This window comes from Patiria miniata, unplaced genomic scaffold (assembly GCF_015706575.1).
Source record: "Patiria miniata isolate m_02_andy unplaced genomic scaffold, ASM1570657v1 HiC_scaffold_16, whole genome shotgun sequence".
Lineage (NCBI taxonomy): Eukaryota > Metazoa > Echinodermata > Asteroidea > Valvatida > Asterinidae > Patiria > Patiria miniata.
Window position 1 is genome coordinate 4,231,897 of NW_024037054.1, and position 11,654 is coordinate 4,243,550.

The following is an 11,654-nucleotide window of genomic DNA, read 5'->3' on the forward strand; positions in this document are numbered from 1 at the left end:
CTGAATGGGGGAGTTGCAACACCCCAGCCCCCACCCCTTCTGCCCCCACCCCCTCCTCTCTCTAGATCTGTTTCTGCCTCCCTACCCACCGGCCCTTTCTCCATCAACCCTGTAAGGGGGAATTTTCAAATAAATACACACAGTACCACCTCCAAGGGTTATCTGTTGGGCCTTAACACATCGCCGCTACCCCAAATCTTGAAAGCTGAACTATTCCAACATCGATAACTCAACTTGAAAATTGTTCCCATCCAATTTTCTGACCTAAAATGAAAGAGGTGCAGGGGAAGGGCTGGTAACCATATAATTTGCAACTGGATATGGTGTATTGAAACATAGATGGCTCGTGGGAGAGGGGCTTGCATAACTGCCCCATTTTGTTAGGGGAGGGAACATTATCTTCATCTTTGCCATATTCATAATATAATGACTCTGGGTTCATTGATATGCAAGGATTCTTCAATGCTAATGAATGAGAAGTTGTGGATGGGAACCAGTGAAATGTAAGAGCCATCACTTCCTTCTGGTTCATATTGTAAACAGTGCCCTCTTATTATAGCCACTTTCAGAGTGGTTCTACAAAAGTCCTTAAGGGGCACATTCAAAAGTTTGGATGTTTTCAAATTTTGATGTTTTTTTCTCCAAAATGTGGATGGGTGGGTCAAATTGATTGATTGAAATTTTTGTAAATCGAAATTCACTTTTTTCAATTAAAAAGATAGAAAATAGCTCTTTTGACTTGCCAATTCAACTCTCTGCATTCCGATTTGTAAACCCTTTGCCCGTACCGTACGGATACAGTATACATCCGGTACAATGTACAATGTACCGTGTATTACGTCCATCGGAGCACCATATGCATGGGGACCAGTGAAGTTAGACTTAAAGCATGCGTAAATTCAGTGCGTTTTGTAAAGGGAGCAGGATACCACGTTCATTTTGTCTTAATACATGCCACGAGTGTCGGTTGGAAATCGTGACAACGAAATAAACCTACTTGTGTTCAAGATTACTTAGGCAACCTGCATGCATATCGCATGCGCGTGGTATATATATGCGTGCAATGAACATGGCAGCGCCCCCATGTCTGGAAAGCGCGAGTTGAGAGTACCAATTTTTTTTTTCTATCAAAAACGACAGAAATTTCTTAATAAACTTCATGAATAATGGGAGTCAATAATACACCTCTTTACGCCAAGACAAAAGTTTTTTTTTTTAAGCGAACTGACACTTTTTATTACCGTTTAGAATGGACTAGTTGTACATGTACGTGTTTCCAGGTGGATTCCTTATACGTATGGGAATGCAAGTGGGACGTGTTGTTGCAAAGGTACTGTATACGGACTGCAGCTGCATTCCACCGTCAATGAAATGAACATTCGTTATGTTTTTTATTGAATGGAAAATCAAAAGTTTAAGATCAAAAATTGGGGTGGGTGGGTGGGTGGGTGGGTCAAAACAATTTGGAAATTTTAAAACATCGGAAATTTGGAATGGCCCCTTAACAAGGAAAAATTGACTGATCAGCAATCTCAAGATGGTTACACTTTCAACCGACTTATTTTAAGAACTTCACAATACAAAAGTACACATTGAAAGGCCATGCCGTACTTTCAATATTTTTCTTTCAATATTTGTCTCAATGCTTGTAAACGTGTGAATTTATTAATAACATGGAATCGGTTTTGAGGCAATGTTCTTGTGAGAAAATCTACTCCAAGAGTACGAAACAATTAAGCTAACAAGTTAAGATATAAAAAGAATACCACCCATCATCATGTGATTTTTTCTTTTTATAAAGCACTGTATCTTCAAGTTAAATTTGCAGAGTGAAAGTGACCATATACATACATGAACATGTCAGTTTCGATGCAGTGCACCTGTGAAGGTATTTAAATCGAACACTTGCTCTTCAAGATCATTGTGCATTTCCTGAGCAGCCACATCACAGTGCGTCGTTGGTCCAACTTGCTATAAGTACACAGCGCATGGTGCCTTGATCCTGGAACACTTGTCCATGCATGTATGTACTCTCTCAATGACAACTAAACCAGCAATCAAACTTGAAGTCAGTTCTCATCCCAAGCCAGCCAGTTAACGGGGCCATCACTTCTCTCTGGAAATTGACGTCCCATGCTATGGACAGGTCTTGCTTCCTCTGTTGCTTCCTCCAAGAAAACACAAAGCAGTGACCAATTGGTGTCACATTTGCTGTTTGTTGATTTGAGAGGGCCACTAGATCTGACAACTCAGTCTTCGAAAACAGACTTCGAATGCAGATTCCAATTTGTTTCCTACCAAGAAGGAAGTCAAAACTATCCAGATAGACCTGGCTACATTACTATCTTGGGTCATAACCTACAGTACTGTAAACTTTACCACAGTAAATGGCCCCGTGAGCAGTTGTTAGTTACATTTGTACTTCTGGTGCGTGTACTTCTGAAAAAAAATCTTTGTTCCGTATACCATATTTGAGAGGCAAGCTGTTAGCTTGTAATTCCCAACTGTACTACTGCTGAATAAACCTCCAGTCATCCTCACCATTCATACTTGAATCGCTAGATTTCGTTGTCATCCGCGAACCACTTCTTTGTTCAGCTCTTCATTCAGGGAGCAGACTTCTGCTGTGTTTATCTGCCCCACGTTATCTGTACAGGACACTGAACAATTGGATTTACTAGTATTTGACACTTCTGTACAGACACGGGTAGCAGCAAGACTTTGTGTCAATCATGTGGTCGTACGATGCAAATGTCTCCATCTATGCCCAAGCTACAACATCCCTTGCTCAGCTGGACATGCTGGTCTGTACCTTCTTCACCTGTGTCTTCCAGAACCACAGCGACAACTGCTCTGTGGCCTATTCCCCACCCCTGATGGACCATCCCCTGATCTGGGATGAAACGGGACCACCTCCCTGGGCACCGATGAACGAATCCTTTGATGTACCAAACAATGAAAGATACAAACTGTTCAACCACTCGTTGCTAATCCTTGCTTTTGAGAATCCGACAGAGGCTGACCAGTTTGTGTATTCCAGTACTCGGACTGTGTTGTATGGTTTTGTCCTTCCTGTCCTCAAACTATTAGGGATCCTATCCATTCTGTCTTTCTTCTTTACCCTTTGCAGAGTTCCCTCCATGCGGAATATCACTAATTTCTATCTGACTAATTTGGCTGTTGCAGATTTGATGGTCTTGATTTCAGAGGCCACTCATCAGCAATATGTGGCTTTGACAACACAAATGGACTTTGATGTATCATATTTGGGGAACTCAGCCCAAGCAGTTCTTACTCTCTTAATCTACACTGGGGATGTGGGTGTTATTTCATCTATAGCCTTTGTAACACTGCTGTCTTATGATAGATATTTTGCCATTTGTCACCCTTTCCAACACCGTAATCTCAATCTGAAGCGACGGGCAATGCGAGCAGCAGTTTGCATATGGTTTTTGTCTTTTTTCATGAATTTGATTGATTTCTTTAATCAATTTCTGACCTTGAATCCACCACCCATCAAATGTGTTGTTTGGCCAACTGAAGAAAAGTATAAACATTTATCAGGTAATGTATCGGTGTTTTTGATTAGTGATGCAACTTTGGGCACTTTGAATCTGGTTGTAAGTTGCATGCTTTTCTGTGTATTCATGTTGAGTTTGATCCTCACAGTCACTTTCAATATGCTCCTTATTAAGGGACTGCATGCACCAAATCCAACTGGTGATCAGATCCGAGGTCCGTCAAAACATCTACGAAGAGTTACTCTGATAATTGGCATCAACACAGCCGTGGTATTTGTCTGTTTTCTGCCTCAAGCTATATGTGCCCTAATTGTAATTTTATCGCAAAGCAGGAAAGAAGTGAATGTAAATAATGATGTGAAATGGGGTTTGAGTTTCATGACTGCTTGCCTCAGACTCATGAACTCTTCCATTAATTCAGTCATATTCAATGCTGGTAGTGGAAGGTACAGGAAGGCCTTTAAGCAAGCCTTCTGCTGCAGAAAGAGGCAGCAAGTACCAACAAACAATATCCCTCTGCAGACATTACCAAGAACAGATCCTGCTGATCGGATCAGATCATAGGATCCAAAAGCAAAACTCCCCCCCCCCCCCCGAAAAAAAAAAAGATAAGAAAAAAACCTAGACTTATGTTTGTGGACAAACAGTTGATTCTGCAACTTTTTTTGTGACATATATATGTGACATGGAAAGTATCAAGTATGAGTTCCATCCAGGAACCTGGGTGGGACAGCTTGAGGCTGACCATACTCTGTCAGCCCCTGCCCTGTGGCTCACCTCGACTGATCGGTTGGAGTGGGTGGCTCAACGTCACATAGCTGGATTTGGAGACTGATGATGAGGAAAAATGTGTAGTTCTGTTTATAATATATGGTGGCATGTAAATATGTGATTACATTCTCATAGGGCTTTGAATTATGACGTCACACGTCACGTGATGACGTCATGATGACATCACATCAATTTTCATCTATTATCATAACAACCTTCCGCTAGAAGGATCTCTAACATTTTATGACATCACCGTTAATTTTTTTTGTAAAGAAAAACTTAGCCAGAGCATACATCGTTGAAAGCAAGTTCACATCTTTTACCAATTTTAAATTACAAAGCTCATCCAGTTTTAACTGGAAGGAAGGGTCACATGATTTTGCACGTACTATCAAAAATGAAGACCAAGGATTATTCTATCAATTCCAAAAAAAGTCATGTTCAGATCTCTCACGGTTAGTTTTATCTTGATTTTCTTAAACGTGATGTCACTTGACCCATGATGACGTCACCATGAAGTCACTTTATTTTTTCATCTATAACACACCCCGGTCTAGGTACAAACCAATTTTCAACCCAATTGGACCTGTAGTTCTGTACACATAGGCCTTCAAAATATTCACCTATTATATGATGTCACGTGACACGCGATGACCTCATGATGACATCAATGTTCGACATATCTGCATGTGTTGGTTTCTAAGTATGTGCCAAGTATAAAGGCAATCAGATTGATTTTAGTGCCCAAAGTGCCGGAAACAAACAAATGACAGAAAAAGAAAGAAAAAGAAGAGAAAAAAATTCTCAACGAAAACAAAGGCTGTTTCGTCATGTTTGCCGATACAGCCAATAATGCAATCCTCTCTTCCAAAAGTTTCTATAACTTCCAAAAGCTGCATAGTAATTTATTGTTTTTTTTTCTTCTTTTTTTTTCTTTCTTCAAGCTTGGATTGTACAGCCAAGCTGGGGTACTATTTTTCTTTTTTGGTGTCCTCATGTACATTGGTGTCCTCCATAATTTGCCTTTGTGCTTTCGATCATTTGCCTTGTGGCAATTTCCCATTCCTTGGTGCTCTTTGGTAAAAAAATATTGAGGAGGTGTGGAAATAGAGGGCGCTGTTGGAGCTACCGCGGAACATTTTGGAAAAAAAAAAGATCGACGCGCATGATTAAAATCGACGCGCGCGCTGACCAGAGACCGACTTTTTTTTTTTTTGGCCTTACCACTACATTTTTGATTTCCACAAAGCAACAATTTTCAAATGTAAACAAAAAATAAGTCTCAAGACTCTTGATCATTACATGTACAATGTATCTGTAAATTAAACTGTACATAAAACCATAGAACTCACACTTGTTTCCATGTAAAAATCAAAAGAAATGTATTACATTTGTACAGAGATTATAATGGTATTAAACACACTGTATCATCCATGCTGTTATTTTGTGTGTTTCCTTTGTTATCACAATACTTGCTTTCTTTGGGTTCCCCCTGAATTAAGAGCATTTGTATTGCTGATAACAGAATTAAAGAAAGATCTCCAAGAAAGCCTTTCTGTTACATTGTTATTAGTTGAAGTTTTTTCTTAAAAAATAGTACTTTTTCTGAATCCATTTCTGAAACTTACAGCAAAAGCAAATTATTGTACATTCCCTTTAACACACCCTTGCTACCTGAAATCTTTAAAGCTGAAATATCCCAACATTGATAAAACAATTTATTCCACTCAGTTTTCTGACCGAAAAGGAAGGAGGTGGAGGATATTAGAGCTGACGTTCGATAAAATATCAAGTAGTGTTTGGTGTATTGAATGATATATGGCTCATGGGGGCGGGGCTTGCACAACTACCTCCTCAAGATGGATACACGTAGGTGAAGGAAAACTTGCATATTCTGCACAAACCCCGCCTTCCCTGGTGCTCAGTCATTCTTAAATGTTACAGGATAAGTGTGAAATGGGAACCATTGAAATAGAGGAACCATCATATTTGTGTGGTGTAGCTGGGGGGGGGGTTACTTTCTGTAAATAGCGCCCTCTTTGGTCAATGCACAGAGGAGTTTAATGAGTTGACAGGGCTACGGGTTATGACGAACTGGTTACTACCAACTGAAGTCAATCAACTTTCACATTACGAAAGTGAAGTACTCCTTTCAACTGAAGTCAATCAACTGTCACAATACGAAAGTGAAGCATTCCTTTGGCAGGCCCAGCTGCACTAACAAGTTCCCCTTGTTTAGGAGATCGACTTAATATTTTTAATAGTGAAAGTTTTTTTCTCAACATGCTATCAGTTTTTAAACCAAGTTTTGTGAGAAAATCAACTTTAAGAGCTCCCAACAACGAAACTTCTGGTTCCTGGTTTAGAAATCGAACGGGACGTCCCCATCATCGTGTGATTCAAATAACCATCATTCAAGGTCTTGATTCTTCAAAAATTCTTATTTTCATGTAGGCCTTATGCAAAATTCTGTTGCCCCATAGACAAAAACGTAAATCGGGTACCGTAGTAAAAAGGTTCACAAATGGTAAATGCGATTAACTTCATTTTTTTTCACACAGGGTTTCTGATGAATATATATGTCATTCTTACAAGGTTTAAATAAAAAGTTCAAAACTTCAACTTGGTTTTGAGAAAAGTATGGCTCCTTGGCATTATTGCAGGTTTTTTTACTCACCTTGTAGGAGAATTTGGAATCTTCAGCTGGATAAACACTAATCTGATGAACGTGGTGATGCATTTTGTATTAGTCATACATTGTAGTTCGACACAGTTGCTAGTGCAACTGCAGTCTAATTGTATTCATTGTGATACTTTATGCCCGACGATCATACATCCATTAACCCTCCTGCTGTCTAAAAGTCACAGGCAGTCAACAAAAATACACATGCCTTTTACACAGGCTAGGCACTAACAGTCAGATCATATTGCAAGCAAGCACTGTAAGTAGTCAAATTCAGTCAGCAGACAAGTGGTAGGCACAGCTGGCTTATCAATCAGCTACAATCAAAGCATAGCTGTACCGAGTTACATGAACAGTCATAGCCAGTCAATACTGCTTTATGTAGGCTGGGAGCTCTTGACTGTTGAAAACAGTCACTTGACTGAAAGAACAACTCGGCACAGAATGTATGTTTGCATAGGAGGATTTAAAAATGTGATACTTTATGGGCTTTAGCAACGATCATACATTCATTAATTAAAGTCTAACTGCAATCAATTAACCCTAACCGCCTAGAATTCTTCAAAATTGTCTTTGCCAAAGTGGAGGAATTTGGAGGATTGAGTTTACATGGCAAAAGTGCGCTTCTGATTTTGTAGGATGCACTTTGTCAAGGTCTTGGGCTGGACCTTGTGTTGTTTTTGCTTAGCAGTGCATAAATATAGGCCTGGATTATGCTTAAAATCCTCTGTTCTGCTCCAGGATGTCATTGGCCAAGCCTCAAAATATTGACGGTCACTGCCGCAGGATTTTGCAGGATTCAGGCAGTGGTCACCCCTCTGCGGACCATATTTAAGAAATAATGGAGGAATTTGCAGGATTGAGGCTAAATGCTATTTTTCTACGAGGCCAATTGGAAGATTTTGCAGGATTGAGGCTACATCCTAGCCAAAATGCCTAGGGAGTTAGTTAATAGTGCAAGTCTTCATTTTCATTGTTTGGTTTTGGTCTCTGTGTTGGTCTTAAGGATTCAATGTATTGGTCTTTGAAGTAAAAGTCTTTGCCTTGGAAGTACAGGTCTTGGTCGCCGAGTTGGCAGTCTTCAAGACTTGGGGTTAAATAATTAAAACTGTTGCGAGATTTGTTGATTGACTAGAGAGCGGTCCAATATTTTTCTGGGGCCCGAAGTTTTTCTTCAAAGCCTTTTTAGTCACACTTTTGGGAAGAGGAACAGAAGAAAAGTCTCGATTTACACCATACACAAACATGTATGTCTGTGTGTGTTATGTTTTGGTTAGGTTAACTCTTGTCAGCACGATAACTTGAGAAATGCTTTACTTAGGAACTTGAAATTTGGAGGAATTGTGAAGTGGGAGGAATATCATCGCTCGGTAAAATCTGGACTTTTCCATTTCACGAAGCTTGGCCTGGTGACACAGAAAAGTCCAGATATTACCTTGTGATAATATTCCTCCCATTCCACTCTGAGTCACTCAATATTTGTATAAAAATACCCCATGAAAGATGTGTGCTTCACAGTATTCGATCTGCAGCAAAAACTACTGGACCGAATCAGGAGATCATCATATTATATTTCGTCTAAGAAGATTCTCCATCCATTGGTACAGGTGGTTTGAGTCTCAAGGTAGTGGGAGTATGCCATTGGGGGCCACCCTGTATAGTAGACTGTGGACTGGCAATTCTCAAGAGTCAGTTTGTGGTCTGTGGTGGGCATGTCCAACTAGAATCAATGAATGGAGGCTGGTGACCTGAGCTGTTAATAAAAAAATGTTGCATAAGGCTACCTCCGTGAAGGGGCCACGTACAGAGTAGTTGTACAATATTTAATGAAAACAGACTTAATTGATCAGTGATCCCAATTTGGTTAAATTGTTGACCAACTTATTTCATGAACTTGCACAATACAGAAGTGCAAAGTGAAAGGCCTACCGGAAGCTGTACTTTAAATATTTATCTGAATGCTAACATGTGAATTTATCTATGTACATATCAAGGTATCAGTTTTGAGGCAACTTTATTGATAAAATAATCGAATTTCGAGAGAAAACAAATAAAAACCCCCAAAAAGCCACATGTTTAAAAATCAAAAGGGATCACCATCATCATGTGATTAGTTTCTTGTTATATACAACATAATCAGGTTGGAAGTTTACTTTGTCAGTTTTGATTTGGCATTTGGTCATTTAAAATATTTTAGTTTTAGCAATCTATGTTCAAGTTAACTTTGTACAGGGAATTTGACCAAAAGTATGTCAGTTTCGATGTGATGTGCCACTGAAAGTATTTAAATGGAAAATTTGATCGTCAAGATCATTTTGCATTTTCTCACCAGCCTCATCACAGTACATCACTGTTCCAAAGTCTGAACCCAACAATGCATGGTACTCACTGCACCTTGAGCCTGTAACGCTTATGCACTCTCTCCATTTCAAGTAAACCGGCAATCAAACTTTACGTCAGTACTCATCTCAGGCCGTCCAGTTCACCAGAACCCATCAGATCTCTAAGCAAAATTGGCCGCACGTATTATGGACAGCCCTTGCTGTTGTCTACTCCAAACACATGAATGGGTGACAACTTTGCTTCACATTGGCTGTCTATAAATTGACTTAAAAGGACAAATAGTTCTTCTACAGACTCCAATTCTTTTTCCTATTGAATTGGAAGCAGTGAAATACACAGAACACTGGCTACAAAAGTCTTTGGTGAGAAACTTTCTGAAACTGTACTGTGGAACAACAACTTCTATTTTAGATGTTACTTCATGTACTTGTACAAAGTTTAGTTTTCGGGTGTACTTTTTGAGAGGCAAACCCCTTGCTGCTGAACAAACCTGCAGGTATCCTGCAGTCAAACTTGTCTTGCTTGATTTCGTCGTCATCTGCAAACCAATCTGTTGTTCAGCTATCCATCCAGCGAGCAAATTTCTGCTGTGTTTCTCCACCCCACGTTATTTGTACAAGACACTGAACAATCACATACTAGACACTGCAAGAGGCTTCACACAAGCAGCAAGACTCTGTGTCAATCATGTCGTCGTACTACGTAAATGTCACCGTCTATGCCCAAGCTGCAACGTCCCTTGCTCAACTGGACATTCTGGTCTGTACCTTCGTCACCTGTTTCTTCCAGCACCACAGCGACAACTGCTCCGTGGCCTATTCCTTTCCCCAGATGGATCATCTACTGATCTGGGATGAAACGGGACCATCTCCCTGGGCAGCGATGAATGAATCCTTTGATGTACCAAGCAATGAAAGATACAAACTGTTGAACCACTCGTTGCGAATCCTTGCTTTTAAGAATCCGGCAGAGGCTGACCAGTTAGTGTATTCCAGTACTCGGACTGTGTTGTATGGTTTTGTCTTGCCTGTCCTTAAACTATTAGGGATCCTATCCATTCTGTCTTTTTTCTTTACCCTTTGCAGAGTTCTCTCCATGCGGAATATCACTAATTTCTATCTGACTAATTTGGCTGTTGCAGATTTGATGGTCTTGATTTCACTTGGCACTCATCAGCAATATGTGGCTTTGACAACACAGAATGTATTGGATGCATCATATTTGGGGAACTCAGCCCAAGCAGTTCTTACTCTCTTATCGTACACATGCAATGTGGGTGTTAATTCATCTATAGCCTTTGTAACACTGCTGTCTTATGATAGATATTTTGCCATTTGTTACCCTTTCCAACACCGTAATATCAATCTGAAACGACGGGCAATACGAGCAGCAGTTTGCATATGGTTTTTGTCTTTTTCCATCAATTTGATTGATTTCTTTTTTCAGTTTCTGGTCTTGAATGTACCACCAATCAAATGTGTTGTTTGGCCAACTGAAGAAAAGTATAAACATCTATCAGGTAATGTGCAGGTGTTTATGAATAATGATGCAACTGTTATCACTTTGAAGCTGGTTACACATTGCTTTCTTTTCTGTGTATTCATGTTGAGTTTGATCCTCACGGTCACTTTCAATATGCTCCTTATTAAGGGACTGCATGCACCAAATCCAACTGGTGATCAGATCCGAGGTCCGTCAAAACATCTACGAAGAGTTACTCTGATACTTGGCATCAACACAGCCGTGGTATTTGTCTGTTTTCTGCCCCTAGCTATATATAGCCTAATTGCAATTTTAGTGCAAAGCAGGGTAGAAGTGAATGTAAATAGTGATGTGGCATGGAAGTTGAATTTGATGAATGTTTCCCTCAGCGTCATGAACTCTTCCATTAATTCAGTCATATTCAATGCTGGTAGTGGAAGGTACAGGAAGGCCTTTAAGCAAGCCTTCTGCTGCAGAAAGAGGCAGCAAGTACCAACGAACAATATCCCTCTGCAGACATTACCAAGAGCAGATCCTGCAGATAGGATCAGATCATAGGATCCAAAGGCAAACGTCCCCCCCCCCTATTCAATCATATTCAATGCTGGTAGTGGAAGGTACAGGAAGGCCTTTAAGCAAGCCTTCTGCTGCAGAAAGAGGCAGCAAGTACCAACGAACAATATCCCTCTGCAGACATTACCAAGAGCAGATCCTGCAGATAGGATCAGATCATAGGATCCAAAGGCAAACGTCCCCCCCCCCCCCACCACAAAAAAAAAATAGTAGTCTATATAATATACTATGGCATGGTCTATGATATGTGAGCAGATTCGCTGATTAATTAGGCAAGACCC

The 11,654-nt window shown here is 40.1% G+C and overlaps 1 protein-coding gene across 1 annotated transcript; it reads left to right on the forward strand.

Annotated features, from left to right (window-relative positions):
- The first annotated feature begins 1,852 nt into the window (after nucleotides 1–1,852).
- LOC119722713 (lysophosphatidic acid receptor 6-like) lies at nucleotides 1,853–4,103 on the forward strand. The gene has a single exon (XM_038192969.1). It carries the CDS (start codon nucleotides 2,733–2,735, stop codon nucleotides 4,083–4,085), a length of 1,353 nt encoding a protein of 450 aa, XP_038048897.1. The 5' UTR covers nucleotides 1,853–2,732; the 3' UTR covers nucleotides 4,086–4,103.
- Nucleotides 4,104–11,654: the final 7,551 nt, after the last annotated feature.

Bases quoted from the DNA above. Each gene is read 5' to 3' on its own strand.
- LOC119722713 (XM_038192969.1), top strand. From the start codon at position 2,733: ATGTGGTCGTACGATGCAAATGTCTCCATCTATGCCCAAGCTACAACA.